This window comes from Sesamum indicum, linkage group LG12, assembly GCF_026168435.1.
Source record: "Sesamum indicum cultivar Baizhima isolate 11 linkage group LG12, ASM2616843v1, whole genome shotgun sequence".
NCBI lineage: Eukaryota > Viridiplantae > Streptophyta > Magnoliopsida > Lamiales > Pedaliaceae > Sesamum > Sesamum indicum.
The window spans coordinates 9225149-9250873 of record NC_142668.1 but is presented as its reverse complement, the minus strand read 5'-3'; the positions used below and the strand labels follow the sequence as shown (position 1 = coordinate 9250873).

Here is a 25725-nt window from a genome sequence, read left to right as displayed (position 1 = left end):
TCGAATCTCCGACTCTGATAATATGGGCGTAGTCCTCAGACTTGAGGAATCACGGCAGTCACGTGCATACGATGACTGTATCTTGGATGTGCACGAGAGGTGATTGTATCATAAATATAATTATCATAAGCCTTGTTCAATACAGTCGGAGTATGTAACGAAGACGGTGAGTTCCAATAAGAGGATCCATCCCCTGTTAGTATGAGACAAAGGTATCTCCTATGCACTTGGAGATGTGTTCACACTATATGAATCTATGGCTATAGTCGTTGATTGAATATGAAAAGGAGGCTTCTATGTTGAGAAACTTGGCGTAATGCAATCTTAAGTATTAAGTATAGATGTTTAGTCCAGGATGAGAATCGACACCTAATTCCATGCCTAGACTAAGGCCGGGAGACAGGACGGAAGGACCGTACCCATATGGACTCGAGAACCTAAATGTTCACACGGTCATTCACCTAGTCTCTAGGGTCATGAACCTAAAGAGTTATACACAAATCATCGGGAAAGAACAATGAGTTAATTTGGAATTAATTTCACAAGTAAATTGGATTACTTGCAAAATAAGAGTTCCAATGGATGGAAAAATCCCAAGAATAAATTAATGGCATTAATTTATATTGGGCTTGTCCTCATCATTTAATAAGTTGGATCTTATTAATGAGGACAATATGAGCTTATGTATTTAATCTAATTAAATACATATTGGGCTCAATTGGGTGGATTTTATTAAATTAGATTTAAATAAAAATTCGTTGGGCCTTGCATCTTAATTGATAAAATTTGCCAACCCCCATTTTTCAGCCCATGGAAAATTCTATAAAAGGAAATAAATGGCTAGTAAATTATAATTTTCTTTTCTTTTCTCTTTTTTTATTTAATTTAATTTTTTTTTAAAAATACCCGTTACGTCCTCCTAATTTCTTAATTAATATAATTTGCCCATAAATATTATAACAAACTCCAATTTAATCCGTTCACATTTTATTATATTCAAATTTAATGTATAATTTATTTATAATTAAATTTAAATTTCTAAATAATTACCAATTAATCTCAATTATGTGAAAAATTATACGGACATTGCATTGTGGGTGCTGTAAGATCAATTTCCACACAAATTCTTGCCAGATTTCGTCGTGATAGATCTGCGTTGCTTCGTCCATCCTGAGGGGTTTGCCAACTTGCTTAGCAATACTATAGAGGGCATTTTTTTCAAAGAGACGACAGGGCAGGTTCGGCAGCTTGAGCCTGGCTGGAGCAATAAGAGACTCAATTTGAGGATCAAAGTCTGGGGTCCACTTGAAAATCCTCATGGGAAAACCATCAAAGGAGTTGGTACGGAGGAAGAGGGCTGAGGGTGGGGGTCTGCCATGGGAGCTTCAACAGGTGGGAGAATGACAGCAGAATAAAGGTTGAGGTGAGGCGGAGCTGGCGGCGGTGAGCAGTAGACAGTGAGTGCGCGAAGGAAGAAATTGAACGGGGGGAGGGTTCGGCGGTGATGAGCTGGTCAAGTGGAGCGAGTGGTGTCGCCGGCGACGGCTGAGGAGTGGTGGGAGTCTGAAGAAGATGATTGTTGAGAGAGAGTTTTAGAGTGAGAAATAAAGATCAATATTAGTTGAAACATGATTATATTATTTCTCATAATTCGGCTCCAATACTTTCACCCTCTTTTCTCCTATTTTTTATTCAATCATATTATTTATTACTAAACCAAAAAAAAAATAGGTAATTATTTCAAAGAAATACAAATAATAAAATTGAATAATAAGAGAATTTAAATTAAAAAGGTCTATCCACACTCACAAAACACGTCAATGACAATGCTGTATTATGCGCTTATAAGTGGGAAAGTAATTAACATATTCAACTTTTTAAATTTTTTATTAATCAATAAATTAATTTTTTCAATGCAATATATTAATTTATATACTTTAGTTTTATTTATAATATTTTTAAAATATAAAAAGTATTAATTATACGTAAGAACGACGCCACACTTGTAAAAATTAAATTTTGAGATAATTACACTCCTCTCTCATAAGATTTGGTGTAATTACACAAAGCTCCCCTGTGGTTTGAGAAATTATATTTAACATCCTTGAGTTTCCTTCCATTCCATCTAACAAATAAGTCCCCCGTTAATCAAAATTTACTGAATTTGCTGATATTAACAAAAAAACTTAATAAGACTTGATATTTACCGTAAATTAGCTTATTAATAACTTATTATAAGTCGAATAATTTTTTTCGAACTAAACTACCCTTATAATGATGAAAATATATCTCATCGCAAGCATTAAAGTATGAAGACGTATGAAGGTAATTTTGCTTATAGAAAAATTCATTTGATCTACTATAAGTCAGTAATAAATCAATTGGGGGTAATATAGATTTTATTTTTTAGTTTTTTGGTTAATATCATCATTTCAATGAATTTTGACTAATGAAATAACTTATTTATTAAATAAAAATAAATTTAAAAAAATATTAAATATAATTTTGTAAAATATAAAGATTTATACAAATTCCAATGGCTTTGGCTACTATAACCTTCCCGACCACGATTTTTTCTTTTTTTAGGTATTTTACTGTGAAATACGAAAGAAATAAGAAATTTTCTTTTGCTAGGTGTCAAAAATATAGTCAATAAAAAAAAGATTAAATGAATAAAGAAATAGTGGGTTCCATCGTTAAATCATACCTCTGGATTGTGAGTGTAACTATCCCTTAAAAATTTAAACAAATTGAATGCGCCTTCACTGCGAGTATATTGCGTAATTGGTCACTTTTCAGCCCCCAAGGCTCCCACCAAACCATTGACTACACTTCTTTCTCGGTTTGCTCGTTTTTGTCCTCTTCTCTCATCTTCTCCTTCAGGACTCAGGTAACTTTTACAAACTTGAATTATTTTTGCAGAAGATCACTTAATTGAAGATGATGAATTTTTGTTACGATCCTATACTTTGTAGCTGTTTTTAGGCTTCTAGGTAGTTGGAAAAACAATCAATAGACCAAGAAAATAGTCTGCCGATTGCAATAGGTGTCTGAATATGGAGTTTACTATGAAAAAAGCTTATGAAAAACAGCCCATTTAGTTTTAGGCAAGAGAATGGGAGTCCTATAATTCCTATTAAAGGCCCTTCAAATTTTTGCTCATGATCAGTGAACTCTTTAGTGTTTTTATGGGTCAACGCATAGGGGTTGAAGTTAATTACAGAGCTTTTGTAAATGGCTCTTTGCAGTTTGTGCAATGGGTAAAAGATACGGTTTTGCTGCACTTGTGCTGCTCTTTCTGCTGTTTTCTACTGTGTTTTCGGCCCGTGCTGATGGGTTGTTGAGAATTGGGCTAAAGAAGAGGAAGCTGAATCAGATCAACCGGTTCTCGGAAACTCTTGGCTCAAAGCAGGGGGGTTCTAATAATTTAGGTGGTGTTAATGAAGTTTCGGGTACTGATATCATTTCTCTGAAGAACTACTTGGATGCTCAATATTTTGGTGAGATTGGTATTGGGACACCTCCCCAGAAATTCACTGTGATTTTTGACACTGGAAGTTCTAATCTTTGGGTGCCATCATCAAAGTGCTACTTTTCTGTGAGTCTTCTTGTTACTATTGTTTGATCAATATTATTGAAAAGTATTACTGCATTTCCGCATGTGTTTTTTCTGCTTATGGGTTTTCCATTGGTTGCAGGTTGCCTGCCTTTTCCATTCGAAGTATAAGTCAAGCCGTTCAAGTACCTACAAAAAGAATGGTAACTATAGTTCTTTTATTGTTCCTCCATTGTGGGCTGAGTATGTAAATACAATAGGCAGTTTGTGAACTGTGGCTCATGCATTTATGATAATTGTTTTATACAATGTTAGGGAAGTTCCTTAGACATAAGTTTTAGCATTTGTTTGACAATGAATACTTGAAAACTGAAAAGTTCTTTCAAGTCTGGTTTCTTTCTATATGTATTAGATGATAATTTATTGGTGACACAATGAAATACGACATGTATGAGCTCATTCCAAGTACTGGTGGTTCTTTTTTGCCAACAGTTGATTAATATGAGAGCAATTGTTGTTTCCCAGTTTCATCTCTAAATAACTTCATGGGGTATCTTGCACATGCTTGAAGAAAATCAATGCTCCGAAGAAATTGATTGTTAATGTATATCATGATGGCACGAACTTGTTTTAATATCTAAATATGGCCTTCTCAATGGATGGAGCACTATGAAAATGCTCATTGCTACCCACATTCATTTTGTGCTGTGTACCATGCACAAGAGAAGTTTCATATATGGATTTATTCTTTATGAAGGTAAATCTGCTGCAATCCATTATGGAACTGGATCTATCTCCGGTTTTTTCAGCCGAGATCACGTTCAACTCGGCAACCTTGTTGTTAAGGATCAGGTATATCTTAAAAAGAAATAAAAATGAGAAACCATTTTATGAATTTGCCTTGTATTAACTTCTATATCCTTTTGTCATTAGGATTTCATTGAAGCGACAAAAGAGCCAGGCATTACCTTCTTGGCAGCCAAGTTTGATGGTATTCTTGGACTTGGATTTCAGGAAATTTCTGTTGGGAATGCTGTTCCTGTCTGGTAAGAAATTTAAACAAAGAGACAGATACACACACTTAAACTGTCTGCTGATTTGAAGTAAGGACAGCTGATCCACTAAGATGTATGAACATTCTTATAGTGGACAGCTGATGTAGAACAAGTATGTATAAGTATTGTCCTACAAACAGTTAGAAAAAAGTTTTAATTCTGGAATAGTCCAGATGCACGTAAATATAACAAGGCCTCTTTCCTATCGAATTAGTAGATTGCAAGTTAGTATAAGATCAAACACTAATGCTATAAACTCAGAGAAAAACTGAACCCGTATTACTATGAACTCAAACAAAAGAGAGTGAGAATGTAAAACTATGACTAATAGATGGAATTGTTGTGAATTCAAAATAAAAAAAAGTATTATTGTCTTTTACATTAACAAAATATCCCAAGTCGTAGAAAACAGTTAGAATCAAAATGAATTACTTCTATTTGATAGAAAGACTCGAATCATCCTCTTTCAAATGCTAAAGTGAGTGGTCTATCATTTGGTAGTTTCTGCATCAATATTTCTTCTATTCATCCAATTTCTTTTCTAACAGGTACAATATGGTGAATCAAGGTCTAGTGAAAGACCCAGTTTTTTCATTTTGGTTAAATCGAAAAGGTAACGAGGAAGATGGGGGTGAACTTGTTTTTGGTGGTGTTGATCCTAATCATTTCAAGGGGGAACATACATATGTTCCTGTTACTCAAAAGGGTTACTGGCAGGTGCTCCTTCTTAACCTCTCACTTTCTGAATATCTTTGCATGCTTGCACTCATTTCCTTGACTTTCTCTGTTCTCAGTTTGACATGGGTGAAGTTCTAATTGGCGGGGAGACAACTGGTGATTTATGGAACTTCTATTTCTATCTTGCTTGTGCATTTTGATGGTTTTATTACCATTTATCTTTACTTTCCTAGCAAAATTCATAGATCTAATCTGTACGTTTCTCCAGGATTTTGTTCTGGTGGTTGCTCTGCAATAGCCGACTCTGGAACCTCCTTATTAGCAGGACCAACTGTATGTATTCTCAATTACTCATTAAACCTACAGTAGCTTATTTCAAATGTATTCTCAGTGACTTATTCAACCTACAATCAAATTCATTTCTTCTCCAATGGTGCCAAATGGCATATGAAGATGGATGTTACATGACAGATGACTTCTAAGACGTTCTCTCACATTTTCTTTTTCTTTTTCTATTTAAGGATTTTTCACGTTCTCATTTAGAAATTTCATACACAAGGCAGCGCGAGCAGCGAGCCATAATCCATTTATTTGCTCCAACAATATCATAATTATGACTATAGACTTTTAGATTAAACACATGTCACCTTAGTAAAAAATCATTTTTAAGTGAATGTTATGTATGCATTCAGAAGCTTATCGTATTCTGGTAAGCATTGCCAACTATTCTTTTGCATTATAAGGCAAGAGGTGCCCCAATTATTTTTCTTAAACATTACATTTGGTGATTTTTGAGGTTCAAGCCTTTACCTTTACATCATATTGTATCTCTTTTGACTTGTGCCAAAGAGAGGAAGCAATGATGTGGATTCTGAAGACTTTGTTGGCAAAAGTTTGCTAAGAACCACAAAGTAAACAAAGCTTCTGGACGGCTTTTGACCACCCAAGAAATCTATATGAAACGCTCTTTGAAGAGTTCATTGTTTTTTCTTTTGAACTAAAAATAAGCAAAAGCAGTTAGTGGTTGAGCATGTGATTCTAGTGGAGGGTAGTTGCAACCTGAATGACCTATTTCGGGATAAATATCTATTATTTGCTGAAGCTGCTAGAAAGAGTGTTAACCCTATCATATCACACATGTCATGTTCATCAGTAAGTTTTTTCTGAATTCACATGGTGCATCTGAAGCTTTTGTGATCAGAATTAGTGTAAGTGCAACAAGAGTGACACTTATTATTTCTTTAATGGTAACATGTTGGAAATCCTATTTTCAGACTGTTGTTACTTTAATTAATCATGCCATTGGAGCTACTGGTGTTGTAAGCCAGGAATGCAAATCTGTCGTTTCCCTATACGGCAAAACCATACTGGAGATGTTGTTATCTAAGGTATGTTATATTCTGCATTTTTCTCTAGTTCATTTTTTTCTCGAGAATATTTGATAAACTGCAATATATCAGTTGATAAATTGAAGAATATCATATCTGTAACACTCTAGTTATTACTTATTAGGCTACTTTACTTTTCTAACAGCTGAATTCTGCTTTTCATGTTGTTTACAGGAAGAACCTCAGAGAATCTGCTCAAGAATAGGTTTATGCTCCTCTGATGGCATTCGTGATGTTAGGTGAGGTTCAATTATTTTCTTACTAAGGGTTAAATACATGTTTTACCCCCCTTCAAGGTTAAAAGGTAGCTAAAAACCCCCTAGAAAAAAGGACGTGGCGTCAACCAAAAGTTTTAGGTTGAAAATTCCCTTGTATGTTCTGTCACAAACACCCCATATGACTACCTTTTGTGATTTTAAATTCTTATTAAACTTCTATTTGTAAAATAATGTTTAAAGTTTAGAATTTGTATAAATATATATAGTATAGAAATGTGTAGAAGAACTGCTTTTCGTAGAGAAAATTTGTTTACGTGAAAAATGCACATGATATCTGTAATATCTTGTTATTTAATTATGTATATTGTATACATAGTTCTATAAAAGTAATATTTTATGTTATATACAAACTATATGCTTTATATTCAATTACTTTAGATAAATATTTAAGATAATTATAGCTAAGACATTCACAAAATTATCGAACATTCTTGTAGATTAATATTATATATGCACAGGTTGTATATGTTCACTTACATTTTATGCACATCAATGCATATATTATAAGTTCGACATCATTTTGTGCAATTACTAATATATATATATATATATATATGTTTGTGTGTGTGTGTGTGTGTGAACATAACCAAATCAAATTACCCATTTTGATATAATTATTTTAGGTATTAATTTATATGTATGAACATTGTAAAGTTTTAATACATATGGCATAATGCATATAGCATACACTTATATGGACAGTAGTTATTTTATTTGTCTGTTAGATATTAAAGAATTAATTGAGGTGCTTTTCAACAAATATTTTACAATGTCATTTATAAAAATTTATACACATATTTTAGGGATACGATGATATGAAATAGATGCTATATAAATTTTTTGAAGAATTACATAAAAAATATAAGGATCTTCAACTTATGGAGTTTTTACATATTTATATGTTAGTTACAAATAAATTTTATTTAGATAAAAAATTCAACATACTCAAATTAGCTTCTAGGAATTATTGTTATAAAACACACACACATATATATATATATATATATATATTTGGGGGGGGGGGGGAGGGTATTTTCGTCTTAAAAATTTTCATCAATGCCATATCTTTTCTCCATGAGGGATTTACCTTTTTTCTTTAAGAGGGTGAATGCAACTATGAGCACACATGTAAAGTGTGTTTTAAACCTTTTAAAAGTAAAAATGTCATGTAGATCAAATAATATTCGTACATCCTTGTATTCATTCTATTTTGTTGCTGGCTTAATCATTCTATATCATGACCAAATCTTGTTGTTAAATTTGGGCAACTATTATGAAACATCATATTCTCCTGATTTCAACTTCAGTGCTTTCAGATAAGTACCTTTTTCTTGCATGATAATTGCTATTAATTCCTTCTTGTCAACTGGAGTCAATTGTATATGTTTGACATGGAGTTCATTTTGACACTATATTCAGTATGATTATTGAGAGTGTGGTGGACAAGGACAGCACTAAAGATTCATATGGTCTCCATGATGAGATGTGCACCGCTTGCCAAATGGCAGTTGTATGGATGCAGAATCAACTTAGACGGAACGTAACAGAAGAAAAGATTTTGGACTACATTAACGAGGTAGAGAAAATCCATATCTTGGAGAGGTCTATACCCTTTTTTTTTGGTGTGTGTGTGTGTGGTCTGAAAGCTTTAATTTGAACGCCAGCTATGTGACCGGCTTCCAAGTCCAATGGGAGAATCAGCTGTCGACTGCAGTGTCCTTTCTTCTATGCCAAATGTTTCCTTTACCATAGGTGGTAAATCATTTGATCTCACCCCAGAGCAGGTATGCAAAGTGGACTTCTTTTCCATCTTACCTTTATATGCACTTTTTTTCTTTCTTAAAAATATTCGTGCTATGTTCTAGTGGAAATTAGCCTTTCTATTCATTATCCTTGGTTTGAATGCACATGTGAACAACTTATGCAGGATATAGACTCCATTGTAAGAGGTAGAACGAAATTAGTATTGAGCTCTAGATGTTGTCATCCATTTTTGATTTGATTAGCTTGCTTCACCTCCGAGCAGCAATGTGTTGACATTCTTGAGAAATGCCGCATTGATGTGTTTGGTGAATTTGTTTCCAATTGATGTTATTTTCAACTGCAATAATGTTCTAAAAATCTTATTTCTGACTTGGAAAGAAACAGATAAAGATAAAAATGAAATTGGGCATACGTCGGCCTCCAGTCTATCTTCAGATTCTGATAAGATCACTGTGACTACAGAAACATGTAGTTCATCATCCCACAACTGCGAAAGGGAAAGAGAGAACTCTAGAAATTAGAGCTATATTTGATAAATGGAGAAAGTGGAACTAAATGAGGTAGAAAATGAAGAAACGTTGATAAAGAAAAAAAGGGTAAAATGTCTTTTCTAATGCAAGAATGAAATATGGAAGAGCTTGCTCACACTGACATATAACGGAAGAGTAAACATGTACGTTCTTCACTCCTAGTTTTGAGAATTACTGTCATGCCTCCCAAGAAATTGAGTTCTGGAAGTTTGTCTTTCTTTATTCATCACTGTTCCAGGGGTGTGCGAAATTTTCCTAACCCTATTTTGTCCATCGCATTTCCTTGATGTCTACATGCTGTGATTCTACAACACATTTCCTTTGCTTTTGTTACTTAGTTGATTGGATGCATAAAAAGGTCCATGTTTTATGCGTAATTACATTACCTCCGTGTTTTATTGTTTTTGCTGGTCAGTATGTCCTCAAAGTCGGTGAGGGTGATGCAGCTCAGTGCATTAGTGGATTCACAGCCTTAGATGTGCCTCCGCCTCGCGGCCCTCTATGGTAATCTTCCGCTTTGTCATTCTCCATTAGTAGAATGCTTCTTGCACTTCCCCGCACATTTTATTATCGCTTCCTAAACAAATATTTGGCATTCCCTCGTAAACTTAGCCAATGAACCAAAGCTCTTGTTACTTATTGTACATACTCAAGGGAAAAATACACACTTCGGACCTAACCAAATTGGCCGAAAATTGGAAAAAAATAGAGATGTTTTGGGGTAAATTTCATAAAATCCGATGTTATGCTAAAAATTAGACTAATATTGAATTTTTCAAGCTAACTTTTAAATTGCTTACCAAATTAGACTAGGTTGCTCGTAAGCTAATAGATTGTGGAATAAAATTATAGAACGAATAGACAGAATTACGTTTTAAGTCATGCTAATTTATAGGATGAAAAATGCATTTATGCTTTAGCAAACAATTGACTCATCGGAGGTCGCTCTCGCCCGACTTATAGCTGCTGTGGATGTCGTGTGCATGATTTTACAGGATCTTGGGGGATGTTTTCATGGGGCAGTATCACACTGTGTTTGACTACGGGAATATGAAAGTTGGCTTTGCTGAAGCTGCTTGAGAGAGTGTATATATATGACGTATCCTTCTCCGATTTCTACTCAGATCTTCAACACTGTATGTTGTGATATTTACATACTCTGAATGACTTTGAAGCTCCTGTAATTCTCCATGGATTGACCCTTCAAGGTCGGGTACCAGAAACCATGTTCTTGTTCACTGTTGGAAATAATAGCTGTTCATCTTCTTCTGCATTGTTGGTGTTAATGTGAAAGTTCATTTTCAACTAAGCTTTACCTTTAATTGTAAGTTCATCAATGGTTGTTCATTAGAGGGTGTTTGGTTAAGTTTAACTAATTTATTTGGATAATTGTACACTTGAAAGGATTTCAAATCCTTGGATTTTAGATTTAGATAATATTTTGTTGAATATTAATAGATTTTAAAGGGGTGAATAGCAATTTACCCATGTGATATTAAAAATGAGCACATTATCTCCCTATGAAAAAAATATAGCAATTTATCTCCATATACTTTTTAAAATGAAGCAATTTACCTCCTTATACATGGAGGTAAATTGCTTCATTTTAAAAAACATAGGGAAGTAAATTATTGTATTTTAAAAAATATAAGGAGGTAAATCGCTATTTATTTTTCATAAAAGGATAATTTGCTCATTTGTGATATCATAAAGGGGTTGGTTGCATTTTTCCCAATTTTAAAGAGTAGACTTTTGGTTTCTGTACTATGGGACAAACTCAATTTTAGTTCATAATCTTTATAAATTATTATGATATTGGCCTGTACACCTTTTGAGGTATGACTTTTTGGTTTCTAAATTTTACAAATTATTATGATTTTGGTCCATTCGCTTCCCTCCAAACTTAACATCTGTAAAATTCAATTTTAATGGTTCGATCAAAATTGTAAAAATTAAAAATCAAATTTGTGTCTCGAAAAATTTAGGGACCAAAAATCAATTTTGACCAAAAGTACAAGGACCAAAAGGGATTTTTGTCCGATTTTAAACTATTTTGTCATAAAGTCATTTGAAATACTTTTTTTTAAAATTTTTCTCGCAAATTCAAATCAATCAATCCTAAAGTAATCTAAATTTTTCTATAAGTTCATACGTCTTACAACATGTTTCTTAATGTAAGATTTTATTTTTTAGAATTAAGGTTTTGAAGTTGTGGAATAAGATTATGAAAGTAATAAAATGTCAATCATGAATTGTAATTCATATGGTAAAATAAACTTCTTTATTTTCTCAACTAAATTTAAACACTACCAATATATATATATATATATATATATATATTATTAGGGATTAAACATTAAAGCGTGGCATAAAAATTATCACTAATATATGTACTAAGTGACATTTTTTGTTTGATCACGATAAGGATTTTTGTAATTTAATAATGACAAGAATTATACAAAAGTTGTTACCAACACTTGTAAGGATAAAATATTGTGTCATTGTTTTATTATAGACTATTAGGACATGTTCTTTTTAGATTTGGTATAATTATCGATTAATTTTTTGTGGTTTGAAAAATAACATGTAATATCTCTGAAACTTGCTTACATTTAACAAATAGGTTTGTCTTGCTATTAGTTAAAATTCATTAAATTTATTCATATTAATATTACTGACTTATTGCAGGTTAAACGATTTTTTTTTCTGACTAAACTACTCTTGTAATAGTGAAAATATACCTCCTCACATGCATTAATGTGTGAAAATATATAAAGGTAATTTGATCATAAAAAATTATTTGACCCGCAACAAATCGCTAATAAGTCAATAGGGGTAAGTATGAAATTGTTATCCAATTTATTGTTAACATCGACAAGTTTGACGAATTTTAACTAATAGAAAACTTATTTATTAGACGAAAGTAAACCTTAGAGATATTAGATATAATTTTTCAAATTAAAATTTGTATGTAATTATACAAAATCTTAAGAGATGATAAATATATATATAGGGAGAGAGAGAAGGCAACGGCGACGGGCAGAGGAGGTGGTTGGGAGAGAGAGACCGGCTGAGGAGGGGAGGCGGAGACAGGAGCTGACGGCAAGTAAGGGGATGAAGTGGGCGGGTGAGGAAATGTCTGAGGAGAATATGATAAATATTATTTATAATATAGTTATATCTAACAATCTTATAATCAATGACTTAACAATTAATTAAGGAGAATTGTTAGAGTTTAATTAGTAATGATTAGTTAATGATTAACTAATTAAACATATAATTAACATAATTAGTATAATCTAATAACAAATTAAGAAAAAAAGGCAAAAAAGAAAGAGCGATACATGTTTACTATATGGCTGCTGAAAGGAGAAAAAGGAAGAAAACGTTTTGATTACTTCAATTTGTACATGAGCATGATATATTTGTAATTGGTAGCCTTGATATCCCTAGGGCTGATCATGTACATTTAGTCAAATGTGAGGATTTAAATGAAATTACACAGAAAATTTTAATGGGAATAATTTGTAGGGTACGAAAGAAGAGTATAAAGAGGTTACAAATGTTGTAAACATTGGACAAGAATTAAAGTCAAAATAAGAGAAGGTGTTGCTTTTGAATGAATATGTACTTCCAATCGAAAAGTAAAAGCACCAGTTGAAGCATGGTCTACTTGGAAAAAGACAAGTGAGAACAAGGGGCGACGACCTAATAAGTTGAAGAGATGAAGGGAACAAGCCTGCGAGAATGTCGAATTGTACAAGGAACATACCAAGGCATGGAATCAATCTCACATGAGAAAGAGAAAAATCAAGAATGGTGACAAGCGACATTATAAGAACAAGGGCCTAGTAGAGTGGATTGGCAAAGAATCAAGCACCACCTCGAGGAAATACTACCACCTCTTGTTCTTGTTTTTATAATTTGCGAGCATGATCAACTCTTAAATTTAATTAGTTATGTTGATGAACTAAGACAGAATTCGACATAGTATAGGGTAATTCATGGTGTGACTTGAACGATATGTAGACATACATAGACGTGATTCATTTGGTTACACAAGTTTTTTACAGATCTTAATGCATTATGGTCACGAGTTTTAGATTGAAAAAATAAACTATTTTCTAGATGATAATAGGTTTATGTGAAATTCTTTGTTTCACTAGCCTTCTTGACGCATCGAGTCTTGTTAAGACTTGCTTCAAGGTTAATCAATTAACACAATTATAGCATCAGACAGAAAGTTTGGTTTCAACTTTCTTGCAGTAACTATTAGGCTAATGCATACTTCTCAATCAGCAAGTAATTTTTCTCTGCACCTTTGAACATGCGACCACATAGTAAACTGGTCGCTGGTCACGATTCAGAAGTCTTATTGAAATGGAGCTTGCAGCATATTTTGTCACAACCAAGTACAAATATAACGATTCTCATTCTATAAGCTTTGCTAGTAGGGGAGTAAAGACATGTATTCTTTCAAATAGTTAAAAGCTTTGTCGCACTCAGGGGTCCACTCAAAATTTTTAAAATTTCTCAGGATATTAAAAAAGGGTAAATCTTTATTTGCAGCCTTTAAAATGAATCTGCTAAGAGATGCCATTTTTCTTGCCAGTTTTTGGATGTCTTCCACGGATTTTGGCATTGGCATTTTGCAAGATCGCTTTGATCTTCTCCGGGTTGACCTCTATTCCTCTCTCAGTGACCATCTATCCCAAGAATTTTTCTCCTCTGACCCTGACGGCGCATTTCGCTGGATTCAGCTTTATTTCGTACTTTCTCATAATCATAAAAGACTCTTCCAAATGTTTCAAGTGTTGTGTCTGCTTCATTTTTTTTAACTAACATGTTATCAACATACACCTCCATGGTTTTTTCAATCAGTTATTTGAACATTGATTCACCAATCTTTGATAGGTTGCTCCTTAGCATTTTTCAGTTTGCAAGTTATGACCCTGTAGCTGTATGTGCCATTTTTCGTGATGAATGAAATTTTCACACAATCTTCTTTTGCCATAAGTATTTGATGGTATCCCTAAAAAGCATCCATCATATTCAAGAGTGCATAGCCCGCAGTTGAATCTACTAGTTGGTCCATGCAGGGCAAGGGACAGGGATCTCTTGGACAAGCTTTGTTGAGATCTGTGAAATTAATGCACATTCTCCATTTCTCCCCGGGTTTGGTGACGATCACCACATTTGTATTGGACTTCTTGGACATACCTTGCTGCCAGCAATTTGTTCATTTCGTTCTCAATAATCAGGTTCCTATCATGCCCAAAGTTTCTTCTCTTCTGCCTTATCGACTTCACGTTCGGATCCACATTCAGTCGATGTCAATAACTTCAAGGCTGATACCTTGGAAATCGGATGCTGACCAAGCAAACATATTCACATTTTTCCTTAGGAATTCTACAAGTCGTATGCCATGTCCTCGGGGAGTTGGCTTTCAATCCGAGTTGTACGCTCTTTCTCTCTTGGGACCAAATCAATTATTTTGTGCTCAGCAGTCTCAATTTCTTTTCATCTTTTTCTTCTTGATCTCTGGTTGAATGTCAAGGTATGCCATCTTCTTTTTCTCTTTGGCTCCAAAGTTCTTTCCTGGCACACGGTTTCCCTTTGTTGTTGGGATGTAACACTTCCTTACTTGTTCCTGGTCTCCTTTCACCAGTCTCATTCCATTGCTTATTGGGGAATTTAACTTTAAGGTGATAAGTTGATACCACCATATAAAACTGATTAAAGCAATTTGTCCCAGTTTAATATTATATGCGAAAGGTATGTAACAACCAAGTACCTGACCATTATGGTCTTTTGGCATGGATCTGCTCTAAGGGATGTTGGCAAGCTTATGACTCATGCGGGGGCTATGCTTCCCCCTCCGGACCCCATGAGTGGGGTATTAATTGGTTTTATATCCGTCATAAGCAAACCCATTCTTTCTACCACATTTTTTAAAATGATATCAGCTGAACTACCACTATCTACTAGCACCTTCTGTACGACGAAGTTGGCTAAATCTACAGTAATGACTACGGGATCGTTATGTGGGAAGTATATATCCGCAAGATCCCAATTGTCAAAGGTTATGCCATTGGCATCTGTGTCGATTGATAGTACGGAGGATTTTGAACATCCTTTCTAGCTTTGGTATGATCTCACGTATTTTTTTCTTTGGCTTGAAGAGTCTCTGCAGGAGGGTACTAGCCCAGCTGATAAAGACAAGAGGTGGTCCAGGGGACCAACATTGTGCAAACAGAGTAGTGCGGGCGGCTCTGGCAGTGGTTTTCTAACATTCCGTCCTTTGTGTACAGAGGTCTCTCATAACCTTCCAATACGTTCGCGCTATAGGTCCTCCAAGGCCCTACCTTTCACTAAACATACCTTCAGAAATGTTGTTTGTCTTGATCTCTGTAGGTCTTAATCCCAATTGTGAAGGTCTCAATAAGGGATGTAGGAAATATCCCCACGTCATGTATGAACGATGTTGTCTTATGGCATATTAATTTTATATAGCTTATAAAATTTTATAAAAAAAAATTAGGAAAGTTAATTTTTTTAAAAGAGCTTATATATCCAAAACATTTTATTTTGAGATCTTATAAACTCTTTAAAAAGAAATTAGCCAAACAAATATTTAGAGCTTATAAGCTCTCAAACATCTTATAAGATGTTTTGAGGAGCTTATAAGCTTAGCCAAACACCTTCTGGGCCTACTATTGGGAGTGTTTGCAAAAACTTCTACTTATAGAGAAGTGATTTTTGTAGAAAAAGTTGAAAATTATAGTAGAATCAAAAGTGAGTAGTGTTTCTATAAAAAATTAAAAGCTAGTTAAAAACTAAATTTGATAATATTTGGAGAAAAAAATCATTTCCAAAATAAACTTAATTAATTAAAGATAATTGTTTTCCCTATGTTAAACAAATGCTATTTTGTTCTTATTTTTTAACTTGTTGTTTGTTTTAATAATTATTTTTTCACAAAAAAATAATAAATTCTATTCCGATTAGTATATTTAATACTTATTTTTTAAAAAATATTACAAAAACTGTGTTTAATCAAATTATAATATGTGAACGAAATAATATAATTAGATGTAATAGCAAATAAAATTTAAAAAATTTAAAATATTAAATATGTGAAAGTGTAAATCTGATTATTGTTAAATTGTTCAAATTATCAACTTTAAATGTACAATTATAAAAATAAATTAAAAATAATAAAAGTTGAATTAAAATTATTATAACAAGGGTAAAACAACCAAAATAGAGTTGAATTTATTTGCAAAAAACCAAAGTGCTAGAAGCACCCCCCAAACTATTTCGAACTTTTGGCTTAAAAATGCTTTGCTCAGCCGTTTCAAAAAGCTGAAAATACATCCAAACACTTCAAAAATATTTTTTGGGGATTCAAAATTGAAAAACGTATTTTTAAAGTATCCGCAAACACTCCCATTGTTTATATAGATATGTATGTATCTTGACACAATAATTTGAAATGGCAACACGTGTGACTTTGTCTTCACACCACCACATCAGACTCCCAATTTTCTATTTCTCTCTTTTTATTTTTTTTATACTTCTATTAAAATTAAAAATTGGCCCTCAATTTCTAAATTTATATAATTTAACTCTAATAACTTTATAAAATTTCAATTTAGTACCTTAAAGTTTCAATATATTTGTATTATATCCAACAATTTATTTCCAAATCCATTTGATACTTTCTAATTTTTACAAATTAAAGTAATCAAGTTGCATATAATTAGGTCAAAAATATTAAATCTTATTGGTATCATAAGTTAATTTCTTAAAAATGATACATAACATTTAATATTTGGGATAATTACATTCCTCTCCTCTAAAGTTTGGTGTAATGACACATAGATCTCCTGTATTTTAGGAAATTACATCTTGCACCCTAAGGTTTGCTTCCATCTAACAAAATAAGTACTTTCTTTACTAAAAATTCATCGAATTTACTGATATTAACAAAAACAATTAAAAAAAATCTATTTTTAGCCCCAGTTAACTTATTGCAAGTCAAATAAATTTTTTTATAATCAAATTACCCTCATAGTTTTTCATATATTAATGTATGTGAAGGGGTATATCTTCACTGTTATAAGGGTAGTTTAGTCCGAATAAATTATTTAACTTGCAATAAGTCAGTAATAAGTACATCGATGATAAATATCAATTTTTGTTGATATAAGCAAATTCAGTAAATTTTAACTAATAAAGAGACTTATTTTTTAAACAGAAGCAAATATAAAAAATATAAGATATAATTTTTCAAACTAATCTACGTGTAACTACACAAAACCTTTTTTTAGAAAAAATGAGTATAATTATCCGTTAATATAATAAAACAGGGCGTCAGAAGATTGAATGAGAAGAGGTTGTTTTACTGTAGGTAAGAGGTCACGTTACAAGAATACTTGCACGCCTCTGGCACAGGGGAAAGAAAACAATTATGAGGGCATAAAAAGTATTTCACTTAAGCCATTTCCACTAGATTGCTTTGTGAAGCATTTGCCAGTGGGATTGCGCCTTCTCAATGGAAGTGCCTGACCAAACATATTTAAAGGATAATTATGTTTTCCACTTTTAAAATATGATGAAATTATATGTAAATTTTCTATAGTTTGAAAAATTATATATATAACTTTTGAAGTTTGTTTCTATCTAACAAATAAATTCTTTTATTAGTCAAATTCACTGAATTTGCTGATGTTAATAGAAAAATTAATATTTACCTGGCTTATTATAAGTCAAATATTTTTTTCGGACTAAACTACCTTTATAACAGTGAAGATATATCTCCTCACATACATTAACACGTGAAGGTGTATAATTTAATTATAAAAAAATTTATTTAACCTGCAACAGGTCAGTAATAAATCTATCGGGGTAAATATAAATTTTTTTTGTTAATATTAGTAAATTCGATAAACTTTGACTAACAAATGGACTAATTTGTTAGATGAAAACAAATATTAAGAATACTAAATATAATTTCTCAAATCATAAAACATTTATATGTAATTACACCAAATCTCAGAAAAGAAAACTATAATCAACCCTATTTTCAAAATCCAAAACAGTGTGCATTTGGAAACAATACCAAATGGGCCAGTAGTGCCAATCTTGTAATTTCCCTTATATTATAGGACTGGAAATCAAATTCCCTTAATTAATTATCTTCCATTTGGAGAAGGTTGGTGCAACTTATGTTCTGTGAAACCACTTACTCTTTACACTTTCTTTTGACGAGTGGTTGAGTTATATTAAGAAAATATATATAATTTAGGTAAAATACACTTTGCTCCTGAACTATTCGTCATGTAACAATTACCTTTTATTTCTACAATTAAATTTTTAAACAATATTGCCCTTATATTACATATATATACATATTTAGTTCAAAGAATTTTTTTTAGTAATTTTGCATTTTAAGTTTAATTACAATTTTCTTAATTGAAAAAAATATGTTTTATTTATAATAAAGTAAAATATAATCAATGAGGTAAATAGCTCAAATTTTATTTTTTTCACAGACTCAACGTTAACTAATAAATGAGTACAATAAATACACAAAAAAATTTCATGAAAAGATTTTATTGATTTGGTAATAAAATCAAGTTATTAACTATTTATTCTTTTAGATAAAAATAAATAATAAATATCGATTTTTTTTAACATATTTTCTTTAAAAAGTATGATAAAATATATTTATTCATTTTTTTATAAAAATATTTAACTTTTGGTTAATCACACAAATATATATTTATCAATTTCTTTTAAGAAGCATAAATGAATTGTTGGTTATATTATATTTATTGTGTATCTACTATATATATATGAATTTATACTCCACTTTAATTTAAATTCTTCACTTATTAAAAAAATTAATTAAAAATAATTTAGTGATGATTTAACGTATAAAATACTAAAATATATTAAAAATAATATTATTGATCAAGACTTGCGGGGTATTTTTGTCAATCAACGGGATAAGTGTTACATTTATTACTTCAAGAGTAAATATTACATGACGAATAATTCAAGGAGGCAAAGTATATTTTACCCTATAATTTATTATATATAATTCTTTTAAATTTTCAGACAATAAAATGCAATTAATCATAAGCTAATTGTAATAAAGTAGTGCTGCAACTGCTCAGTTTGACCTACGGCACAACAGTTTGTCAATCATCAGTTGTCTTGAAAGCTACGCCATGCACTGCGTAGTCATTCACCTAAAATTCATTAACGGCTCTCCTACCCCATCGGTGTCTATACTCATTATACAAGTGAGGGCTAGTTGTGTAGATTATTTTGTACTTGATCATCATTATCAACATAAATAAGCAATTGACTCGATGATATTGTAGAGATTAACTCTATATAATTATAGTATATGCTCGTTATGTAATTGATATTTTCTAAAATATTTTTAAAATATGAGTTTAATTACCTAACGACGTTTCATACCATAAAGTGCGGCAACTGCTCAGATATACGCAATTGAACTATTTTTAAGAATTTCATAAATATTTAAATTAAAGGAATAATTGACTTTTCTTCCCTGAGATTTAGTGTAATTACAAGTAGACTCCCTGTGTTTGGGTGATTACATCTAACATTCCTGATATTTGCTTCCCTCTAACAAATTAGTTCCTACATTAGACAAAACTCATCGAATTTGCTAATATAAATAAAAGAAATCAGAAAAAGTTTATATTAACTTATTACATGTTAAAATTTTCCACGCGTTAATGCACATGAGAAGGTATATCTTTACCGTTATAAAGGTAGTTTAGCTCTAAAAAAAACTATTTGACCTGCAATAATTCAGTAATCAATTAACTGAAGGTAAATATCAATTTTTATTTAGTTTATTTTTTTTGTTAATATCAGCAAATTCAGTGAATTTTGACTAATATAGTAACTTATCCCAAACTATAAAAGGTCTACATATAATTACACCAAACTTTAAGGGAGAAACGTGTAATTATCCCTAAATTAAAAATATACTAAACTTAAATTACAGATAAAAAAAATATTAAATATTAAAATATTGACAGAGGGGGTATGGTTTAGATAACTAGAGCTAACCAATAGAGTTGGCAATGGGCAGCAGATGGACTAACCTGCCAAAAAAACACACAATAAAAGAACCCTTTTTAATTTACAACTATAATTAAATTCCACCATTTGTTGTCTAGTGTTTGTCAATTAAACTTTGGTAAAATTAGTTGCAACTTCTTATGAAACCCTTTTCTTGAATGCCTTTTGACTTCTACTCCAAACCTCTTTCAAACATATTCTTCTTTATTTTGTCTTTCTATCAACTCCTAATTCTCTAATTTGTATCAACTCAAATCAATTTGTCTTTTTCTAGTATAGATATTTATGATTTCAGCCAATGAGGCTTAGTTCAGTTGGCGAAATTGAGGCCCATGATCTTAGAGTCGTGGTTTCGTACACAACGCTTTACATGTAGGATGTTGTTATACTGCATAATAGGTATTGCCCACTGTAATGATATGTGTTGTTTAAATCCCATTGATATGATGTTATTGATCAGGGTATGATTGTTATAATTGTCTTTGTTAGGTATTATCGATATTTGACGAAAACGATTGTAATCCAGTTATTTCAATTAATAACAGTTTATCTCTTCAAATAAAAAAAAAATATCTACAATTTCTACTTTTTCTTTGCACGTGTGATGGAAAATTACATACATACCCACTAGAAAACCATCGATTTTATTTACACAAACCCCCTTAATTTTTTAAAAAGTCACACATACACCCCTAGAAAATCAACATCATTACACAAAATCACACTTCTCTTTTAGCTTTCGAGGCCTATTCTTGTAATTACTACAAATGATAAAGATCGTTCGTATAAACAGATCATAAATTATGGGTGTCAGTGTAATTATCTCTTCTTCTTATTATTATTTAAATAATTTTTTACTAGCTAACTTAACTAACTTTAATTACTTGTCTAAGTTTTCTAATGATGTTAGGCTTCATCTTGAAGTATGGTAATATAACTAATTGAAAACTTGACATGGCACAAACTTTTTTTTTTTTTAAATTAAAAAGAAAAAACTCAAGAAAATGGATCATTCCCAATATCCCTCCTACCCTTAAGTTGGATAAGTAGTGATGAGTGGGACACATGTCATCCATAGTCATCAAAAGTAGCTCATCACTTTTCAATAGCTTTCTTAATAAGTAGTCACCAATCATGTGTAGTGACGTTCCTAGCTACATACATCTTTGGAGTTACGACAGTCCAACGTTTCACAAATATAAGTTATAAGTATACTTTTTGTGATATTATAAATGAGCAAATTATTATTTTATATATAAAAAAAATATAATGTAACTTTCTGTATTTTTAAAAATACAGCAATTTATCTTCTATGTTTTTTAAAATGAAACAATTTACCTTTTTGTGGAAAAATTGCTATTATTTTTCATAGGGGGTAATTTACTTGTTTGCGGTATCAGGTAAATTGCATTAACTCAATTATAATATTATGAATTTAAATCCCATGCTTATATATGGGTGTTGGTTTATTTTTATAATAATAGTTGTTTGTCAGTTATAAATATTAGAGTAAATTATATTTTATCATCTCAACTTTGCAAAATTTGCACTCTGCTATATATGACAGGTTTTTTGTTCTTTTTTTTTTTCTGTCGGAAAAACATCACATGTTGTGCGTATATTAAAATATCACATCACATAACCTTTTAAATATCACATGTGTCCCGCATGTGATATTTTACGATAAAATACTTGGGGGTGGGGGGGAGGGGACAGTTATAAATGACAAATTGTAGAATATTCTAAAGTTGAGACAGTAAGTTGACATCGAAAAAAAAAATTTAGATGACAAAGTGTTAAAACGATCAAAGTTCGAATGATAAAATGTCGTTAACCCTAAATATTACTACGTGATGATAATTGATATACTGATTTGTATATATAATAATTAGAATTGAGATTTATAAAATAAATATAACCGATTTATTGATTAGAAGAAAATGAATTGTGACAACCTTTAGTTTTCTCGTATTTTCCTCAGTGAAACTCAGTTAATTATTCTTCCTTTCAAAGTTAGGAAGCGCTGCTACAACACACGATTTTAGTGTTGATGAGATGGATTGTTTATGTCTTAAGATTCAAAAAAATGATTGTTCCTTGCTTGTGTTTCATCTAGAAGGTGATCATGAAAAAGACCAAAATCACACCTCATAATTCAATCATGAAAACAAATATTCTTGGCACGGTCCAAATTTAGCTTCCCCAAAATACATATATACCTTTTCACATGCATTATCGTGTGAAGATACCATATAAAAATAGTCTGATCAAAAAAGATTTATTTGACTCGCAATATGCCAGTAATAAGTGACCTTGGAGTAAATACAGATTTGCATTCAACGTGTTTGTTAATATCAGTAAATTTTATGATTTTTAACTAACTGATGAGTCTATAAATAATTACGCAAAAAACAAATGCCAGAAGTATCAGATGTAATTTCTCAATTTAAAATAAATTTACATATAATTACACCAAATTTCCGAAATAACAGTGTAATTATTCTTAAATTAAACTATACAAGTTGAACAAAGTTACCTATTTTAACTTTGACTTTCTTTTAAAAAAAATTGACTATGTATGTGGGAAGGAGATATTAATGTTGAGGAATGAACCCTTAAAAAATTCAAAGGTGTGAACCAAATAAAGGTACAAAAATTCAAATAAAAATCAAACATCGGTTGGTTGGCTCAACCCACTTCAGCAGTCACCCACCACACCTCCCTTCTTTATTCTTCAAAGTCATTCCCCACTTCATTACAAATTCACGCATCCAGTTTCGATTATCCAATCTCAGCCATCCACCTACCTACACTATACAATTATTATACGGTGCCGATAATTTATTTTTTTTTAGTAAATTAATTATAATTACATCATATATATTAATTAATAATTACTATTACAATAAATAAATAACTACTATTAAAATAAATTAATATCCATGTATAAATGCAATTACAACTCCCGACCTCATATTCACGAACATCAATATTCTAATTAAGTCAGGTCATACTTACAATAAATTTATGCACTTGTCGTCAATTAAAATTTTATAAATTAAACTATAGAGAGCGTATAATTTAAATTTGTTAATATTCTTAATATTTCTCGCCAACGATCTTTTTTCAAAAGGATTTACTAATTATATTTTTTAATAACATAAAAGGTTAGGATAAAATGTTTGCGATTGGAGATATTTAGCAACTACAAATTAAATATAATTTCCATTAAACTAATGCTATCACAAAAACAGTGTTTTTTCTTTTCTTGAAGTGTTACGTGTTGTAAATTGATTGAATTAATTTAAATTTTGATGTGGTATGGTCCATGTAATCATATTTCTCGACTCTTCATCCTTGTTCGGAAAGTTGCCACGTGTCGACAGCCCACCTGGCCATGTAATGACCCCCATCGGCCTACCCCATTGGCCTCTCATTGGCCAATAAACCATAAATATGTCGCCACGTTTTAAGTTCCCGTTAAAGCAACCTTCAACTCACCAGTTCCCAACTAATTTGGACAACATATTCACATTTGTATAAATCCCAAATTGCCACCTTATAATTCTCATCATTCCGTACTTATATATATATGTTGCTCCAAACCAAACTTACAACGTGTCAAAAACACACACAAAACACACCAAATGGACTGGACTAGAGGCCACACCATAGGCCAGGGAGCCTCCGCCACCGTGTCGACCGCTGTCTGCCGCCGGAACGGCGATACCTTCGCGGTGAAATCAGCCGAGCTATCGCAGTCAAAGTCTTTACGGAGTGAGCAGAGAATTCTTTCGTCTTTGAATTCCCCTCATATTATTGGTTACAAGGGGTGCGGCGTTAGCGTAGAGAATGGCAAGGCTCTGTTCAATCTTATGATTGAGTATGCGCCCGACGGCACGCTTGTTGATGAAATTCGCCGGCAGGGTGGCCGCTTAGACGAATCAACAATCGGTTACTACACGAGTCGTGTACTAAAGGGACTAGAGTACTTGCACTCAAGGGGAATAGTGCATTGCGATGTTAAAGGGAGCAACATACTATTGAGCCAAGAAGATGTCAAGATCGCTGATTTTGGCTGTGCCAAGGCAGCCGACGAGGCATCCATCGGTGGCACGCCGATGTTCATGGCGCCGGAAGTCGCACGTGGAGAGGAGCAAAGCTTCCCGGCTGACATCTGGGCTCTGGGCTGCACGATAATTGAGATGTCCACCGGGAAGTCCCCGTGGCCTAACGAACCGTCCACACTTCACCGGATTGCATTTTCGGGCGAGACGCCTAGGATTCCAACGTTCTTGTCCGATATAGCAAGGGATTTCTTGAGCAAGTGTTTGAGGGTTGATCCAAGAGAGAGATGGACAGCTAAACAGCTCCTCGGACATCGTTTTCTCCAGGAATTTCAATCTTCCCATGTGAAAATGATCATGAACAGCACAGGCTCGCCGACGAGTATTCTTGATCAGGGGATTTGGAGCTCAATTGAGGAAGAATTTTCACAAGGTATAAATGAGGTGAGGCATCAAGATTTGTTGGATTGTGCAGCGCAGAGGGTGAAGGAGTTGTCGATGAATTCAGGGAGGGAGAGATGGGAATGGGGAGAGAGGTGGATAACAGTGAGAGAGAGTGAAAATATTAGTGTAATTAGTATTGACAGTAGGTGTAAATTTAGAGAACAGAGTGTTGTACTTAGTGAGAATTCTAGTTTGAGGAGATGTACAGAGGAGTTGGTATCAGATCTGTTTCAATTTTTATAAAATTCCCCTCTTTCTTTTACAGTTCATCATCTTCTTCTTCGTCTTTTCTCTCTCCTAATTTTTTGGTTTTTGTGGGTAGATTTGGTGCCATAATACATTGTCAGGTTTTTCATATTTCAAAATAATTCATACCCGAATCAGATTTGACCAAACTAAATCAATCATAAAGCAAGTGTATCACATTTGTTATGTGATTGGTTACCTGCTCTGAACTGTACACCTATTATACGGTAAGTGTATTACACTTACCATATGATTAGTTCATATTTGGTCGAATCGAGTCCGAGTCAGAATTTCCAAACTTTTGGTTATCTAGCTTGAGTCTTTAAGTTTTCGAGTAATATGTACATAAACATGTGAATGGGCGGGCATCATTCAATTCGGAGCTGAACGCAATAAATATTAATAGTTGTTACTTATTCCAAAAAGTATGAATTCGGGCCTATACCTAATAAAAACTATTGAGTCTGTATTTGGGTATGAGCTATTGTAGCGGGTTCGAATTTGGATGTTTTCCACCCATTAAAAAATCTACCGATACAAATCCCATTGTAGGTAGTTCATAGATGTCCTCCACCCATTGCAGCTATTG

General features: G+C 32.4%; 2 protein-coding genes across 2 annotated transcripts; both read left to right on the top strand.

The window, feature by feature from the left end:
• The first annotated feature begins 2730 nt into the window (after positions 1–2730).
• Positions 2731–10522, top strand: LOC105178490 (cyprosin). The gene is made up of 14 exons (XM_011101971.3): positions 2731–2890; positions 3249–3598; positions 3699–3759; positions 4314–4408; positions 4490–4602; positions 5160–5328; positions 5406–5445; positions 5558–5622; positions 6564–6677; positions 6852–6916; positions 8375–8531; positions 8620–8739; positions 9665–9753; positions 10245–10522. The coding sequence occupies exons 2-14, from the start codon at positions 3257–3259 to the stop codon at positions 10327–10329; spliced, it is 1515 nt and encodes a 504-aa protein (XP_011100273.1). The 5' UTR covers positions 2731–2890; positions 3249–3256; the 3' UTR covers positions 10330–10522.
• Positions 10523–23953: 13431 nt separating this feature from the next.
• On the top strand, positions 23954–25159 carry MAPKKK17 (mitogen-activated protein kinase kinase kinase 17). Its single transcript, XM_011102109.3, has one exon. It carries the CDS (start codon positions 24027–24029, stop codon positions 25131–25133), a length of 1107 nt encoding a protein of 368 aa, XP_011100411.1. The 5' UTR covers positions 23954–24026; the 3' UTR covers positions 25134–25159.
• The last annotated feature ends 566 nt before the right edge of the window (positions 25160–25725 follow it).

Excerpts from the sequence above, each read along its gene's own strand:
- LOC105178490 (XM_011101971.3), top strand. The coding sequence starts at position 3,257 with ATGGGTAAAAGATACGGTTTTGCTGCACTTGTGCTGCTCTTTCTGCTG. Across the intron at positions 4,409-4,489 it reads ACCTTGTTGTTAAGGATCAG|GATTTCATTGAAGCGACAAA; the intron begins GTATATCTTAAA and ends TTTTGTCATTAG. Across the intron at positions 6,678-6,851 it reads TGGAGATGTTGTTATCTAAG|GAAGAACCTCAGAGAATCTG; the intron begins GTATGTTATATT and ends TGTTGTTTACAG.
- MAPKKK17 (XM_011102109.3), top strand. The coding sequence starts at position 24,027 with ATGGACTGGACTAGAGGCCACACCATAGGCCAGGGAGCCTCCGCCACC.